Source organism: Aulonocara sp. 'chitande type north' Nkhata Bay, linkage group LG3 (assembly GCF_057382095.1).
Source record: "Aulonocara sp. 'chitande type north' Nkhata Bay isolate Kocher_YH1m ecotype deep benthic linkage group LG3, A_spYH_male_GT1.1, whole genome shotgun sequence".
NCBI classification, from domain to species: Eukaryota; Metazoa; Chordata; class Actinopteri; order Cichliformes; family Cichlidae; genus Aulonocara; species Aulonocara sp. 'chitande type north' Nkhata Bay.
The window spans coordinates 73,685,738-73,704,154 of record NC_141346.1 but is presented as its reverse complement, the minus strand read 5'-3'; the positions used below and the strand labels follow the sequence as shown (position 1 = coordinate 73,704,154).

The following is an 18,417-nucleotide window of genomic DNA, read 5'->3' as shown; positions in this document are numbered from 1 at the left end:
TATCCCTGTTGTCTTTGCTTGATGATTGGTTTGAGTCTTGACAATCCACATTGCTGGTGTTGCATCTTTCAAAGCCAGCAATGGCAGGTATCAGTGCTCAAAGCTTTTGTGTTTGTTTCCAACAAGTTGCCCACCTCGGGAAACAAAAATGTGTTCTTTTACTTGTCAGATGAACATATGAGACACTTTGACTCTTCAGTGCAGTGTGGAGCCTAACAAAGATCTGTTTTGTGTCCCAGCTGATCAGCAGGAGGAGGAGAGTCTGACGGAGCAGCAGAGGAACATTTTCAGCTACTTGGACTCAGCTCAGCCACTACAGAGGAAACAATGAGCTCAACACAGAAGGTGACAGACAGAGCAGGACCATATGACCAAAGATATTTATCACCATATACATTTGAACAGTTGCCATAACGATGTAGCTGACGATAGAATTGACACCAGACAAAATACTTTGCAGCTCCACAACTTTATTAAAAACCCATCAATGTATTTTCACTGAAACAAGCAGCTGTTGTTTATGTGCATTAAAGTTATATAAAAATGTAACAGTGCAAATGCAAATTGCTCGCTGACAGTTTAACCAAAAGGCGTTTCCAGTGGAAACTGGCCGACACATCCTGAGCATAACCATGTATAATATCCACTAAACTTCAGAAGAGGTTATACAGTCGTGGCCAAAAGGTTTGAGAATTGCATAAATATTGGAACCTGGAGAAGTTGCTGCTTAAGATTTTATAATAGCATTTTGCCTGCACTCCAGAATGTTATGAGGAGTGATCAGATGAACTGCATCGTCCTTCTTTTTATAATACAGATTTGTACTTTATTTCAAATTGAACCTTTAAAGGGGCATTTCTGGACTTTTAAACACCAGTAATGTACTTTTAAGGGAACATTCAAAAAAAATGTTCCTATAGGTACAAAAATGTTCTTATTTCGTATTTCTGAGAGTGTATCATGTAACACTATAGATCAACTTAGCTCAGAATATATAAAGCATATAAACAGTTACAGCAATATGATGCAACAAACACAGCAGCTACTGATCCAAAATACTCAAAGCTTCATAGAACTGAAACCAACATTTATTTTTAGCTCCATCCTGCTGCTGATACAGACTTTAGGTTTCTGAACATTAAACTTGTTGCTGCCTTTCATAGTGTGTAACTTGAAGGCCCTGAGTACTTTCTCCCACACTGAAAACACTGGGATGATCACATTATTTGAACATTACCTAATAAGACTGATTCAGCACAGACAGTTATGTTAGATTTGTATTGTTGATTGTTATTTATGCTTAGAAATATTTACTTATATATGCTTAGAGTTTTGTAATTAGTTGTAGATTGGTAGAGGTTTTGATCCTTGATAGTCTGCAAACTTTGTGTGTATTAGACAGCACTTTGGGAGCATGAGAGGTCATACCATGTCTTATTGTTTTATGGTAGGATTAACGTAGCTACGTCTGTTCTAGTCTAAGTGCTTTTCTGTTTAGATGAACTGCTGGACTTCCTCACCGGGGGGGGGGGGGGTCTAGTCTACCCTCTTCCTGACCAAGGATGTTTGACCCTTTGATCAGCAGTCCACACACACACACACACACACACACACACACACACACACACAGGCAAGGTACTCTTTGTTTGTATGTAGACGTCATATGTTAATGAACTTATGCATATTCATGTAACCTCAATAAAAGAACAGTGGTACGGGAGAACGGACGAGAGCTACTGGGGTCAAGCGAAGGAACGGCGCTCTGTCTGGTTCTCTCCCGTGCACGAGTAACATGAAGAAGTTTGCCTACTTGCGTCTTGCTTGCAGTGTAATTATATTGTCTTAACGTTCCAGCGAATAGGTTTATGCTACAAACCTATCAAGTTATGTTAAACTTTCCTAGCAGTCCTTCACAAACAGGAAACAGTCTGTCTATTCTCTCCATCTGTCAGCTGCTGCTGGCTCTTCCTCCTCCTCTTCCTCACACACTGCTGAGTTTGTCCTGGTGGATCATCAGGGCTGCAAAGCCTCACAGATGATGTGCAGCAGTGGCTCCCTCAGTCTGTCCTCACTCTGGACACTTGCAGTCGTCACACATGGAAATCAAATGTGTGATAAGCTGCAGGATTCAAACACAAGTGTAACTTATAAACACATGTTCATACTTTTATTCCACAATCAGAGAGAAAGAAACAGAGAGAGAGTGCAGGACAGACAGACAGGTGACAGTCTCAGGTGTACACACTGCTACACAACAGCACCAGAGAAGCAGGATTTAGTGTTTGTGTTATTACGAGTGTAAACAAGAAGAGTTCCAGATGGTGCAGTGGACACATGTGTGACTGCTGTGATTAAAGCATCTTTCTTTCAGCTTAACGAGTGAACCGTCAGCTCGTTCAAACACACGTTAAAGTGCGTTTGGCTCGACACCACCGAACAGAGGCAGCAATATAACACAGCTAACATTAACAGTGCAGTGAATCCTGCTTGTGCCGTGATGTTCAGGACTGCAAACCGAGCAGCATCACTGACTTTCAGCTTGTTGTGTTTGTGGATATATGACTGACTTTAATTATCCACAAAATCATCACATTCTCTGTCAGATTAAGGTCGACTATCCGGTTGTTCAGTGATGACGCGACGAATCCTACTTCCGGGCCTAAAGTAGTCTGCGTTTAATATAGCTTTTTTGTTGTTAACATGTTTAATGTTATGTATTTTCTTCTATTTGATCTCAAAATCTCCTAAAACAGTCAGTGATCACTGCTGACCTCCCTCGGCTTTTATTACCGCTAATCATTTATTTAAGCTCAGGTTTTAAAACCTTAGGATGTAACTACAGCCCAGCCCATGCAGCAGTATATGAATGACTAACCTCGTGTTGTGGATGGATTATCTCAGTTGTTCTCCTGGCTGAAGTTTGGTCCTTTTACAGCATCCTGCCATGCGATTACATTTGTTCCTGACCACCGAGAACACTCACATAAACTTTTATCGAGTGGAAAAAAAGTTAGCTTGTTTATATTATGCTAACATAGCTGTGTCGCTAGCGGTCACGTAGCACATCATTATATACCAGCTAGCCCAACTTCAGTAACCCTACAAACGTCACTGCTGTTTAGTTTTCTGTCTTCATTTATGTTGGAAGTGATAGCAGAGCTGTAGGTTTGAATTTGTTTCCAAAACCCCGCAGTCAGGACATGCTATATTGTATTTAGATAGAAGCTAGCGAGCTAACTCCCTGCTAACTTCTAACTCCGTTAAATGTCATAAATTCCGTTTTCATGGATGCCTGGATGTTAAACTCAGTTGTTACACCTGGTAGGGCAGAACGCTGATCATTTTATTAAAGATGAAAGACTTTAGACAGTTTTTCAACTCTCAGTAATGCCATAGTGATCGTTTGATATATGGACCTGCAGCGGAGTTTAGACCCAGACACGGCTAGTGACGTCAGACTGAACAACCGGATTGAACGGCGTATATTTTAAAGGCTTTAAAACCAAGTTAACGCTGAAAGTACAAACATCACTAATGTCACATAACTCTGCCGACAAGGCATAGCTATGGCTATGAAATGCTCTTTGTGTATCACTTCTTCATTATGAAAGATGTCATTAATGCACTAGTAATGTCTCATCTGGAGTATTGTTCAATCATTTGGTCAGCAGCTAATAAGACAGATCTTAACAGACTTCAGTTAGTCCAGAATAAGGCGTCCAGATTAGTGTGAAGATGTTCATACTATACTAATATTGATCAAATGCATAATAACCTTTCTTGGCTTCCTGTACAGGCTAAAATATTCTATGGCTTACTTGTAGTTCTAAAGAAAGCAATTCTGTTAAACACACCACATTTATTCTGCTCAGCTGCAGTATCCAGATGAAATACATCATCATATTACACAGTTTTCAACAAGCTGCAATTTAGTAAATGCTCGAGTTAAAAGTAACGTTTTGTAAAACTGTTACATTTAGAGCAACTTTTAAGTGGAATAAGTTGCCTTAAAAAATTAGAGAATTATTCAAAACTTCAATGAACACTTAAAAGCCGATTTACAGAGCTTTTAGTTGTTGTAAATATTGTAAGACATGATTTGTTTTTGAAATTTGTGTAATGTGCCTCAATGTTATTGATATTATTATTATTATTATTATTGATTGCTTATATTTGAACAATTGTGAAACCTCACTGTGGATGTAAGAGTGAAATTATGTGGATATCTTGAATCCACTTTATTGTGTAATATTTTATGTGAGTATTTGATGGAAGACGAGCAACATCTGTTGTGGAAGCTAACGGGGTTCCTTTAGAATAAACAAACATAGGATTTATTATCACTGAATAATTCTGTATAAATCTATACAAATTATAGAAATATGTAATAGGAAACAACAAAATAATCTAAATTATAAAATAATGTGTGTGTGTGTGTGTGTGTGTGTGTGTGTGCGCATGATTTTAGTGTTTGAACAGTCATGAATTATCTTTAACAGCAGGTTGGATGTAATGTGTTAGAACTACCAGCAGGTGGGGATAAGAGACCTTTAAGGTGTTTGGTGCCACGCTCCACCTTCAGGTTTAAAACTAGTGTTAATGGAGTTTGAAGGTTGAGTTTGTTCCACGACTGCATTTCACTCACTGCCTCTGTTTGTATCTCTGTCACTGCAGGACCAACATGGAGCCAGAAGTCAGCGCTCTCAGGAGGCCGACAAACCTCACAGAAGAAAGGGAGAGAAAAAACACACCTGTGACGAGTGTGGGAAGGCTTTTACTGAGAAGGCTAAACTAAAACAGCATCAGGTCATCCACACTGGAGAGAGACCGTTCAGCTGTGACTTGTGTGGAAAGTCTTTTTCCTTCAAGCGTTCCCTAAAAAGACACCAACTCATCCACAGTGGAGTTAAAGCGTACAGCTGTGATCAGTGTGGCAGAGCTTTTACTCACAGTAGCCACTTACAGAGTCATCTAGTTACCCACTCTAAAATTAAGGCATACAGCTGTGACGAGTGTGGGAAGGGTTTTACTGTGAGGGCTAAACTAAAACAGCATCAGGTCATCCACACTGGAGAGAGACCGTTCAGCTGTGACTTGTGTGGAAATTCTTTTTCCAGGAAGGGTTCCCTAAAAAAACACCAACTCATCCACAGTGGAGTTAAAGCGTACAGCTGTGATCAGTGTGGCAGAGCTTTTACTCACAGTAGCCACTTACAGAGTCATCTAGTTACCCACTCTGGAATTAAGGCATACAGCTGTGACGAGTGTGGGATGGAGTTTACTCTGAAGGCTTCACTAAAACAGCATCAGGTCATCCACACTGGAGAGAGACCGTTCAGCTGTGACTTGTGTGGAAAGTCTTTTTCCTTGAAGCGTTCCCTAAAAACACACCAACTCATCCACAGTGGAGTTAAAGCGTACAGCTGTGATCAGTGTGGCAGAGCTTTTACTCACAGTAGCCACTTACAGAAGCATCTAGTTACTCACTCTGGAATTAAGCCATACAGCTGTGACATCTGTGGAAAAACTTTCAGCCAGAGAGGGAGCCGAAATACACACCTACGCATTCACACCAGACATGATGTGTACTGCTGTGAACAGTGTGGCAAATACTTTACAACAGACGCACAGTTACAACGACACATGTTTACCCACACTGAGGAGAGACCTTATCAATGTGACCTGTGTGAGAAGACTTTTAAATCTCCACATGACCTGAGACTACACCAACAGATCCACACCAGAAAGAGACTCTACAAGTGCAGCTACTGTGAGGTATGTATTTATATTGTTATCTTGTCATTTTAGCCTGACTGTTTGGAACAACTCTGCTCATTAAACTGTGTTAGCATGTTAGCAATTCTACTGCATGGAAAAGCAGCTCTGAGTGATTATTCAGATTTTCCTTTCAGTTATGATTTTAGTATTACTGTAGTATTATGGTGGTAGTATTGTAGTTATTGCAGACCAGTAAACTGAGTGTGTTAACTGAAACAGTCAAATGTAGTTGGACGTCTGCAGAGATGCTCTTTATTTCAGGCGACGTTCAGGATACAAATGTTGAAGGACTGACTTACACTGTCTTTGTATCTTTGTTTAGAAGCAGAGCGACATAGATGGATCCAGTTCTCAACCCTGTCATCACTGTGGTGGTGGGAAAGACTTTCATTGTGACCTCTGTGGAAAAACTTTCAGTCGGCAAAAGACCCTAAAAGTACATCAACGTAGACACACTGGAGACAAACTGAAATACTGCAAAGAATGTGGGAGAAGCTTCACCACACCAAGTGATTTAAAACGACATGAACTGATTCACAGTGGGGTTAAAAAGCACCTCTGTGATCAGTGTGGGTCATCCTTCACCACTGCAGGTCAGCTTAAATCACACAAACGAGTCCACACAGGAGAGAAACCACACAAGTGCAGACACTGTGAGAGAAGCTTCTCACAATCAGGTAGTCGTAACATTCATGAACGTGCACACATGGAAGGAAACTACAGCTGTGACCAGTGTGACAAGAGCTTCAGGAATCTCAGTTCATACTCTGCACACAAACGATCCCATGTTACTAATAAACTGTTTCACTGTTACCAATGTGCCCAAACATTCACCTCATTGTCTGCTCTGTGCAAACATCAGCGCGATCACTCAGGGCTGAAATCACTCCCATCACTGGATCACAGTGAATCTGAAGACACAGAAAGATCATCTGGTTTCCTCTGGTCAGACTCAAAAAGATTGAGATCAGGCTCCACAGAGTTCAGATAGAATCATCTAAACTTGTGTTGAACTGAACTGGTTGCTGGGCTGAACTTCTACATAATACAGATCTACATGGGATCTTCTTTTCTGTTGTTTTACTGAGTCAGTTTTGTCGTTTTTTCTCTGTCCTGGTTTTGCTCGTCTGTAAATGATTGAAACTCAGTCAAATAGTTCATTGTTCTCCAGCTTTACGTTTTGGAAACTCATGTTTAACCTTTAAAACTCTGACATGTTTTAGCACACAAGGCTTCATCGTTCACTCATGATTGGACCATGAGAACAAAGGTTTTTAGTTCTTTCAAAGAGAGTCTTGGAGATGTTTGATGTTTCTGTTTTTCTGAAACCACCTGAAAGAAAAACTATTTTTCTTGCTTTATGTAGTGTGGAAGTTTTTAATGTTTCTTCATCTGTGATGTTCTTGAATGTGTTCACGTGAAGATGGTACAAATAAACTGTCCTTTCAGCTTTAGCTCCTAATTTATTCATTATTTATGGATGTAGCACAGCAGCCGTCTCTTGATTAACACATGGAGGGCTCGGGATCTGATGGTGTCGTCTCCCTAATTTGCCCACTCAGTAAATCTCACTCATGGCCAAGAAATTGAAATAAACCTTGTTTCCCTGCTGGATAGTGATCCACTGTAACTCTGCTCCTCCTTCCTGTTTAGGATTTCTGTGGCTGAAGTAAAATTCCCGCCATCCATCACTTATCCCAGCTAACCCAAAGTGAAATAAAGTTTTGCTGGTCTTAAAAAAGCATTACAATAATGGGCATTACCAATGCAAACTGAATGATACAGAAGATGAAAGAAGAGACTTTGATCAGTTAATAAAGCTCATGATCTGGATTCATTGTGGCTGCTACACAGATACTTCTGGGTCACTTCTCTCAGTTAGGAACCTTCCTCACCAAACTGACTGTTGGACCACACCCCTGGTTTCATGAGAAATTGTTTCAGCCATGATTTCTCTTCCTGTATTTCAGAGTAAAGACTGAAGTGACAAATGGAAGCATGTTTAAAAAACACAATGTGAGAGAGACGTTGAGGTCCTTAGAAGTTACCCTGGGTTTTTCTGTCACCCTGCTAGATGTTACACACCTTGTTATTGTACTGATTTCTACTGCTGGACTACTCCTGCGGAGAGTAACAATACTCTTACTAATTAGCTCCCTTTCACACCTTTGGGGATATTTATTTTTGTGTTTGCAGCGCTGTGAGCCAGAACAGCGAGAGAAAAATCTGCAACAGCGACGAGCCGAATGCTTACGTGAATCGCAGCAGCTGCACATGTGCTACGCTGAATTAGAGGATATCTTTGCTCTGGATTTCTATTTCTACTTTTTCATTTCTATATGATTCTTCTTGCATCTAAACAAAGATGATTCAATTTGCTAAATGTTGATGGCTCTTCGTGCTCAGGTGTAAATGAGACGTAATATTTGCTCTTGGTTTGGTTCTCCTGTACAGAACCTTGCAGTACAACAGAAACCTAAAAACATTATTTGTAGTTGTTATTCTTAGTTGTTCTGCTGCCTAAATACCACAGGGTCTGATTATGAAGTTATTGAGCTGCACATACTTTACGACCTGCTTAAGTTCGAGGTCACAGCGTCTGTAGAGCAGCTGGAACATAATGAAGTCTACAAGGTTAAAGTTTTCTCTTCAGTTATTGTTCTTTCTGCTGCTTGGTTTGATGGATCTGAGAGCTTTTGTTTTTATTATTGTTATTATAATTATCATTAATATTTTACTCTCTAGAAGCTTTAAAATAGTGTTTGTGTTTGAAAACATTGATTTAAGAATTGAACAGAAACATCTGTCCTTCTGAAAATCGCCCAAAGGCACGGAGACAAAGTCAAAGGATGCAACCTGTAACTTTCTCTTCCTTCATGTCAGGACCACCATCCATGATTTCATGTGGGAGTGACCCCCCACAGAGGGACAAAAGGACCCCCTGATGATCCTCTAATCGCCTGAGCCAAGGTGTGAAACTGGGTGTGGGCTCCAATCAGCCAGAGTTTCGGGTGTGTTCATTGTGAAATCTGGCCGCACCTTATCATGCGAATTCCTGAGGTCAGATGGCCCAGGATGTGAGTGGGCGTTAAGGCGTCTGGGAAGGGATCTCAAAACTGGATTATAGATGGCAGAGAGTTGGTGTCGTAAACCCCGCCTCTGTTCAAAGATGGTCGCTCACAGTGGACATAGATGCTTCTTTCACTCCTCTTTCAAACCATCTGTCCTCTCTGTCCAAAATGTGAACATTGGCATCCTCGAAAGAGTGTCCTTTATCCTTAAGATGCAGATGGACTGCTGAGTCTTGTCCTGTGGAGGTGGCTCTTCTATGTTGTGCCATGCGCTTGTGAAGTGGCTGTTTGGTCTCTCCGATGTAGAGGTCTGGGCATTCCTCACTGCACTGTACAGCATACACCACGTTGTTAAGTTTGTGTTTTGGCGTTTTGTCTTTCGGGTGAACCAGTTTGTGTCTGAGTGTGTTGCTGGGTCTGAAATGCACTGGGATGTCATGCTTGGAGAAAACTCTCCTGAGTTTTTCTGATACACCGGCTACATAGGGGATGACAATGTTGTTGCGTCTGTCTTTCTTATCCTCCCTCGCTGGTGTCTGATCTTCTTTTCTGTGCCTCTTTGCTGACTTTAAGTCAGCAAAGAGGCTCCTTTGACTACGATGACCTGGATGACTGAGAACCTTCACAGACACTTGTGGTCAAATAATGTGTCAATCACCTGTGAATCAAACTGTGTGTGGCTCAGTTCATGTCACAGTGTTGTTTAGTATATCTTCACTTGTCTCACTCTCCTTCTGTTCTGTCCATCAGGACGATCCTCAGCGCTTACACAGATCCTCCATCGATGTTGTAACTGTTGGCATGATGACATTGTATATAATTTGGATTATTTCTTTATCTTGTCAAGATCTATGTCATGATTGTAAATTGTTTAAGCTGTACATTACTGTTTGTTTTTTGTAGTCAACGTTTTGGTGCTTTGTGCTTTTATTTTGAAAGTCAAGTTCGCTTACAAGTTGCGCTAGAATAAAGGTTTTTAGTGGTTTTATTATAAAGGTTTTATTATTATATAATAATGATAATAATAATATCAATAACATTGAGGCACATTGTGTGGAGGAGGTTCAGTCATATCCTGATCATCCAGACAGATTTGATGTTTATCCTCAGCTGCTGTGTAGAAATGGTCTGACTGGTCGCTGTTACTGGGAGGTCGAGTGGAGAGGAAGCGTTTATATATCAGTGAGTTACAGAAGCATCAGAAGGAAAAGGAGGCAGTGATGACTGTGTGTTTGGAAACAATGATCAGTCCTGGAGTCTGTTCTGCTCTGATGATGGTCCTGATTCTGTCAGGCACAATAACAGATCAACATCCATCTCCTCCTCCTCCTCCTCCTCCTCCTCTGTCTCTAACAGAGCAGCAGTGTATGTGGACTGTCCTGCTGGCACTCTGTCCTTCTACAGAGTCTCCTCTGACACTCTGATCCACCTCCACACCTTCAACACCACATTCACTCAAACTCTTTATCCTGGGTTTATGTTTCCCTGGTCTCCTGGTTCCTCAGTGTCCCTGTGCTGAGTGGAGTGTAAAGAGTGTCTCCTGTTACAGAAACACTCTGACTGTTGAACAGATAGTTCAGTCTGTACATGTCTGTCTCTTTCACTCACAAACACGTTTTCAGATTCATGGATTCAATCAGTTGATGTTTGAAACTCTTCTAAATGATTCCTTGTAAACTTCTTCAGTCACAAACAAACAGGAAGTGATGTCACATGTGTTCCTGTCCACACAGCAGAATGAGTCTATTGCTGACAGTGATGTACAAACAGAGTGAGCATTTCTGAGGCCCAAAATAAACTAAGTAGTTCACTGAATGAACAATGGACTGTGAGCTCAGTTCCTTCATCATTAGTATGGATTATATATGTATATGTATTATATTAGTATCATATATATCAGGTGCTGCTGCTTTCAGTCATTGTGCAAATGTGCTGTTTGTAAGGTTGTAAAGCTGCAGTCAGCTGAGACTGAAGAAGTCACCTGATCAGTGAGCAAACGTTTCTGAAAAGGTCCAGATGAACAGAATCAACCTTTTGGGATCAGCCAGCAATGCAGCATCATTGTTGTTCAGCTTCAGAGGTTTGCAGGAATGAACTGATGACCAGAAACAGCTGCAAAGTCCAAGAAAATACCAGCTGGAGTTCAGCTGCATTTGAAGAAGTCAAAGAAAAGTAAGGATGGCAAAGGGCGACGTTTTCTTCCAAAGAGCTGCAAACATGGTCGACGCCTCATTAGAAGAATCATCTGGACATTTGTGAGGAACTCTAACCAAGAAAGCAACGTCACACAGATCCAACAGACAGTTTCCATGACTGCAAGTGTTGAGTGGAAAAATGCTACATTGCATTATTGCATCCTCTCACCACAGGAGGCGCTGTTGGCACCACTGATTGCTGATCAGCTGTTCTCTGATGATCTGATTGATACTGTGAATAACGGGACTCACTGAACTCTGTGACACAGTGAAGATTACAGAGTTTAACTTCAACATCTGACTGACGTCACACAGACAGAAGGATGAACCAGTGAGGCACAGAACACAGTTACTGGAGATACTGGATCAGCTCCATGTGAACCTCTGATGGAGAAGCTGCTGAGCCAGAGAAACATCAGGACATGACAGCAGCTGCACTTATCTAACAACATGTATCAGAGCTGATCTATGTTAGAGGATCTATCACAGCAGCTGAAGCCAAAGTCCAACACTGGATACCAGCTGAGCCTGTGCTGAGTGTAGTGTTACAGGAAAAGGGCAGAAACACTGGTAGCTCCCAGTGATGCTGACTGGGGCACAGAGCTGAATGATGCAGCATCAGGACACTGTTTCAGTCTGACTGACAGAGAAACCTGTAGCTGTATCTACATGTGAGGCAGAGGCCACACAAGCAGCTTTCTATGTTTCACAGTGACTGAGATCTTCAGTGGAGGTGGACATTGTGACCAGGAGATATTTTATTTTGTATTCTTATGATCACAGTTAGAATCAGAAGTATCAATCATTAATCATTTACCATTGTTGAATCTGTTGACAGTATAATCTTTTAATTATATCTGTGTTACTCTGAGCAAATATTAATGCACACTGACTGTTTATATAAAGTTGTTGCACTTTAGTGCAGTCACACCAGTCAGACCCACCAGTCCTGTTGGGCCCGGCCCGCCTGCGTGTAGTTCTGCACGTACGCCGGCCTGTAATCACATGCACGCACTTATGTAACACACACGCACGTTCACCTACACACTTAGTAATAATAGGAGGGTCGTCTGAGGACAGTTTTCTGATAGATACACTTTCACAAAATGCACAATGTACTACACACTTGTTTTTCTCTAACAACTGGCAGTTGATGTCCACATTAGGTAAACTCTCTGAACAGGCCCAAACTGTTATCATTTCCAGTAAGGTCTGACTGTGTGACGTCATCATGGCTTATATAAGGAGGGGGAGCTGTCCACTCTTTGGAGATCTGTGGCTGTACGCTTGTCTTCCCATGCTTCTGTCTTAGAAGTGTGTAATAAAATCACTATGTTTGTCACCTACACGGACTCGGCTGTTTTTCCTTCTTACCCAAACTGAACCAGACGCAACAACTTGGTGCCGAAACTCCGGTTGGGGAGGAAGGGAGCTTGCAGCTATCGTGTGGGTGACAAACAGGGGCGGAGGCCAGCAGCCTATCTGAGTGACGCCAGGCGACATAAGAAAAGGTGAGTGCCACCTGTTGATTTTTATCCAAAGGCGCTATATTGGAAGTTAAAACTAAATTTAATTAAATAATATTCACTCGGTCTGGGTTTCTGGCGTTGGTCCATAGTGATCTTGACTAATTAGTTTTAAAATAGGGCATAGTAGTCTGACTAAATTCATTGCTGTTCATTTTGGGGGTGAATTTTGAGTTAAGAAGTTATGTGTTTAAGTTAATACGGTTTAAGGTGTGTGGAAACAAATAAATACGGTTTAAGAGGTTTAAATGTGGGTTGACTGGGAATGCCAGCCAGTCAATCGGTAGTGTAGGGATAATTTGGTTTTAATTGGGTAGCAGAGACGGTCTCGGGCTTCAGATAAATGAAACTGGATGGCAGGGGTCCAACAGTGAGGCGTTTAAAACAAGTAAATTCGTTTAGGACTGAGAAGCTAGGCTCTCTAAGAATGCAGTTGTTCAGCAGGTGGCGCTGACACCTGACCGCGGACGCGTGGTTAGGCTTTTGCCCGGTTTTGGCCTCCCGCTGGGGACTTGGGACTCCCGGTTAATTGGCCAGGTAATCTATGAGTGATTGCCTTCTACTGCATTGATTGATTAAGAAGGTTAGACCTGGCTGCATCCTATCTAAACGTTGGGCACACTGAGCTTTAAGTAAAGCCAAAAGCGTGAACTGTGATGTGTCACGTGGCCGGTGGAGCTCCGTGTTTTCCTGGCGGGGAAGTAGTTTTAAAAGTAATTAGAATTTAGTAATTTGACCGTTCTTCAAGGCGGCGTACTTGAAACGGTAATTGATCAGCAAGAGCCGGGCTCTGGGCTGAAAGATGCTTTTAAATTAGTCAAAGATTTAGGAACACCAGCAGAGAAATAGAGAAGTGAGATAAAGTTGTTCTGGCATATGGTGTTTTCTTAGGAATTCGAGCGCTATCGGGAGGGCGTTCCCGAGGCGTGTATTGACCAGCAAGGCTAGGCCTGGGCTATAGGTGCTTTTAAATTAGTCAAAAAGTTAGGTGTAACCTCTTGTGGCATATGACGTCTATGCGGGCCCGTGTGTATATAGATTATAAATTACCGGTGTGTGTAAATAAGTTGTATAAATCTGTTAGATCTGAAACTCCGGCTAAAGACTTCATCTCTAGTAAAAATCTTTTCTCTTCTCTCCCTCTTTCTCTCAGTTGGGATTCTGTGTGTGTATGTGTGCTGGAGAAAAATAAAAAAGGAAAAGGGTCTCTCTCTGTCTCTGTGAGAGAAAAAAGGTGGGGGCCGAGTGAGCCCGCGGGGCCGAGTGGGTCCGCGGGAGCGAGCGTGTATGCTGTATGAGGAAGAAGGGAGTGGGAAGGAGCGAGTGAAAAGAGTAACCGAGTATTTGGTGATTTTTTATTATTTCAGAGGCTCTGGGTAAGAGTTTTGACTATATTGATTTAATTCTGTGGTTTTGGAGTTGGCGACTTTAGCTGTGAGAGTTGTGAAAAGAGCAGGTTTTTCTTTTGTTGTGATGTTAAGTATAAATTCAATAGACTGTGAGTAATTGGTGTTTTTCTGCCTATTGTGCTGCGTGGAAGACACAGAAGTGTAGAAATGTTTGTGGTTTATCTTTGTTTGACGTTTTATATAGAGTTGGTTGATTCAGGGTGATTTCTCCCGTTTAAGGGAGGAGTTGCATTGTGGTTATGTTAAAGCTTTGCTGTAGGGGTATGAGTGTGAATTTGTGCTGCCTTCGCATGTTTAAATGGATGCATAGAAGTTTGTGAGTGAGAAATTGTTATGGTGGGGTTTAAAGTAGTAAAGAGTCAAACAACGCCCACTGTTTTAAAAAGGCCCAAAACATCATGAAAGACACCTCACATCCTGGCCACTCCCTGTTCGAACTGTTGCCCTAAGACAGACGGTACAGGGCAATCAGAGCAAGGACTAATAGACTCAAACACAGCTGTTATCCAACTGCAATAACACATCTGAATACTACAAAATGTCCACCATGCCACTCTTGTGTTAATCTATGCATGGTCTGAAGCATGACTGTGGGAATACTTAGTATGTTAAGTATTCTATCTATTTTATTTATTGAATTTTATTGTTTTGTTTATATTTTGATATTGCTAGGGATGATGCAATGATCGGGGACCATTCTTAATTTCGTTGGTCTCATGACAATGACAATAAAGTTTTTGATTTTGATTCTGATTCTGAAATCAACCCTCCTCAAGAGTTCAATAATTTAGGCAGTTATGTTTATACAAATACTAAATGTATGTTTAGTGTCTTCATACAGGTGTTTTTTCTTAACCTGGAAACCTGAGTACGGCAGCAGAAGACGGGCCAAGCTTTGGCTAAAAATTCACGGCTGGACACCAGAGTTGTCCCCACCCCTCCCGGAAAAAAAAAAAAAAAAAAAAAAAAGAGGGAATGTAGTTTTAGGCAGGTTTTTCTCGCTGAACTGCTCTGGGTGCTGTGTCCCTGAATCTCACCAGTGTTAACCTCTGGCGGAAGACATGGAGAAAAGGAAAAGATGTTCCTGGTAAATGACCGAAACAAATAAAACCACACACAACCAGAGAAAGGTATGAGAAGTGTGAGGAATAGACACATGTGCGTGTTAGAGAAATGCCTCATTTGAGAAAAAGTTAAATTAACCCATACACTGCATTTCGTTGCCCTGTACCTGTGCATGTGCAATGACAATAAAGTGGAATTCTATTCCATTCTATATACAGACGTACCCATACATGCAATGAAGAAACAGCTTACATACATGTGCACGTACATGGAAGATTAAAGTAGCGACACTTAACATACACCTGTTTTTAAATGATATAGTTTATCCACTACTGACAAATAGACTCTCTGGGTTGCAGGACGACAACTTAACGTGAAAAGACAAAGACACTGGTCTGATGATTAAGTGAGGATACGACAAATTTAGTGGTTAAATTGGGATATGTTTTTGTTGATTGTTTGAGACAAATGACTACTGAATGGGAGAAAATTCCTTTTTAGGTTTCTAAACAGGATCTAAGAATTTTAACACGTACCTGTGTTGTCCTGTCAACTTGGGGGGTTATGAGTTGATTATGTGGTGAGAAAAAACAAAAAGGGGGGAAAGGAGACCTCGTTGTTTCTCGCCTCTCTGGATAACACAGCCAACACAACACAGCCAACACAACATCATTTTCCTGTTCGCCTGTTTTGTTTGTTTTTGTTTTTTCTGAAAGCCGAAGCTGACCTGGACTCCTACCCTCCCCTCTACCATCGTTGCCCTCTCCGCGACCATCTTTGACCCTTTGACCCCTGAAGGCCACAGCAGCTGGACTCACAACAACAACTTGAGGATGTCAATAGTGCTGCAAAAAAGCGATCTCATGCAGTAGAGACGGAGAGCACTAAACCTAAAGCCCGTTTCACTACACGGGGGAAATTCCCAGGCTGCGTCAGCTGACAGAGCTGTGACGAGACGCGCATTAAGCCCGGAGGAAAAGGGAGGGTGAGCAAAAGAATGCTGACCTCTGAGAAGAGCCGAACAGCAGAGCTTCAGAAGGCCGTGGAGCAAAGGAAAGACAACATAAATAGACTCTGATCTGACGTGGAAGGAAAAGACTCTGAGGTTTTTGCCCTCAGTAAGAGCTTAAGGCATCAGAGCAGAAACTGAGCATGGCTCCGGAGGAGCTGGCTGCTAATGGAACTCATCAGTCAGATGTGGAGTTTCACGTACAGGACTTGAAATCAGGCGGAAGCTTGCTGGAGCAGGAGGTCGTCAGTAAACCCTGAAAGAGCTACAGAAGCAAAAGGGTCAAGTTACAAGGAGAAGATGCAGGCAGCTGCAACAACGGATGAAAACAGACCCTAAGAGGAGGGGAGGACCCTAGGCCATGCTTCAGGCCGCTGGTTTACCTAAACTACAGAACAGGAAGGTGATGAACACAAACATACACCAACACACGAACACACACTTCTGCATGCGCCTACTTAGAATGAAGAGAAACACACACATGAACACTTATGCACTCGTTGAGGGAGTGAAAACTGATACATACCCATGCACTAAAATCAAAATGTTGATTTAATTTACTAAGAAGTGACACACAATGCTCCAGCTGCTGCAATGAAGAATGCTTTACTGACAAAGGCTCAATGCTGCACACAACAAAGTCAAATATAGAATATGCTATAATAATAAGCCCAGAGGGCATTTGTGTGGTCTGGGGAGCAGAGTCCAGAGCGGTTTGGTTATGAAAACGATGCCTGTGCGAGATATCTGGGGCTTAAGGCCTCGACTTAATTGTTTACTGTACACTAAAAAGAAAAGAAAACACTCTGAGCAGTGGTGCAGAGTGAAAACGAGGAATTAACAGTGTGAGTCTTATTTCAGAGCGCCACGTCATTGTGATGGAGATTTAATAAAGGAGGAACACACGGACAAAGAAGAAGAGAAGGGGGGACAGCCCTTGAGCACGATTGCCTGAGGCATTAAAGTTCTGTACTAAATTCTGGTTTCCAGTGTGAGAAAAGTCACGCAGTGCCAGTAGTAGAGCTAGGTTGAGTGATGATTCTAAATTACTGTAAGTAAATCATCGTACACCGTTCAAGTTTCATGATAACGGGGATCTAGACTGTGTTGAACCCTAGGCAATTTGAACAGGTAAAATTCGAGTGACCAAGTAGCAGTTGAATAAAAGTCATTGAATAAGTGTGGAAATAAACTGGCAGAATTAAGAGAATTAAAACATTTCAAGAGCTCAAATTACTTAATGGTTCAATGTTGTTTCACGAACGCAAAACATATAGGTTTAGGAATATGAAAAGGTTGAGGTGGTGTTGATTTGACTCTGTGTAGGTTTAGGTGGGTATTTTTATTGATGGGAAGAATATTCAGTGACAAGTCTCAAGACCCGGGCGTCTGCATTTTGTTTTTGTTATTTTTCATTTTATTTTGTTTTATATTTTGAACAGTGCACTGATTTTTGTTTGTGAATCTTTTCTTTAAGCAGATCTGCACATCGGAAATTACAAGCATTACACGTCGGCGAGAAAATTGTTGTAAGTGAGTTTCTCCGCATTGAAATGGGTTCTGGAGGAAACACTTGTGGGGACAATTAGAAACGAGAGTCCCTGTTTAAAAAAGGATTCAGCGAGGTAATCCAAATTCAAGTTCTTGTTTTCTTTTTGAGATGACGTCATTTTGCTGAGTGTGGAAACTAAATGCGACGACAGGTTTCACTATCAGCAAAGAATGGATGAATGGATGAAAGACTGGGAATAAAAACAAACGGACTGACTGGTAAAAGATGACAAGACTTGACCATGACTCAAGGTTAACCACCTCCACCTAGATAGGATAAAAGGGTGGATGAATTTATGTGTGTTTCTTTTTACAGGAGTAGAAGGATGACAAAATATTCGAGGATGAGTGAACCTGTAAATGCCATTTTTGTGTCTTGTGTTGCTTACAGAGGTAACTGCGCAGCGTTACCATTTACATTTTCTTCCCTACAGGGTTACAGTTTTAATGTTTTTCTATTACAGGATTTCTGGGCGGATGTGTGAAGAAACGGTGTTTATGGGTTAGGAGTTGGGGATGCTATTACACTGTATTCTGGTGAGAGTGTTGGGGGAGACACACCCTGTCTTGAAAACTGTGATTCTTTTACAGGAAATGTTTTTATAGCACCTATGGAATGAGGATGGCTGACTACGGTCAATGTGCTGCTAATGTTTGCTTTGCTTTGGTGAGAGGGGTGCAGTAGAAAACAGACAAGTGACATGAAAACAAGTAATAATAACAAATAACAAATTTGGGGACAGTTTGACCTAGAGCCCACTAACTGGCCATTAGGGGCTCTCTCTCTCTTGGAATAACATTGCCCAAAGGGTG

General features: G+C 41.6%; 1 protein-coding gene across 1 annotated transcript; it reads left to right on the top strand.

The window, feature by feature from the left end:
- The first annotated feature begins 243 nt into the window (after positions 1-243).
- LOC147336991 (uncharacterized) lies at positions 244-7,436 on the top strand. Its single transcript, XM_086287705.1, has 3 exons — positions 244-345; positions 4,675-5,775; positions 6,101-7,436. Exons 1-3 carry the CDS (start codon positions 328-330, stop codon positions 6,767-6,769), a joined length of 1,788 nt encoding a protein of 595 aa, XP_086143831.1. The 5' UTR covers positions 244-327; the 3' UTR covers positions 6,770-7,436.
- The last annotated feature ends 10,981 nt before the right edge of the window (positions 7,437-18,417 follow it).

Coding starts and splice junctions, on each gene's coding strand:
- LOC147336991 (XM_086287705.1), top strand. Junction 5,776..6,100: donor ACAAGTGCAGCTACTGTGAG/GTATGTATTTAT, acceptor ATCTTTGTTTAG/AAGCAGAGCGACATAGATGG.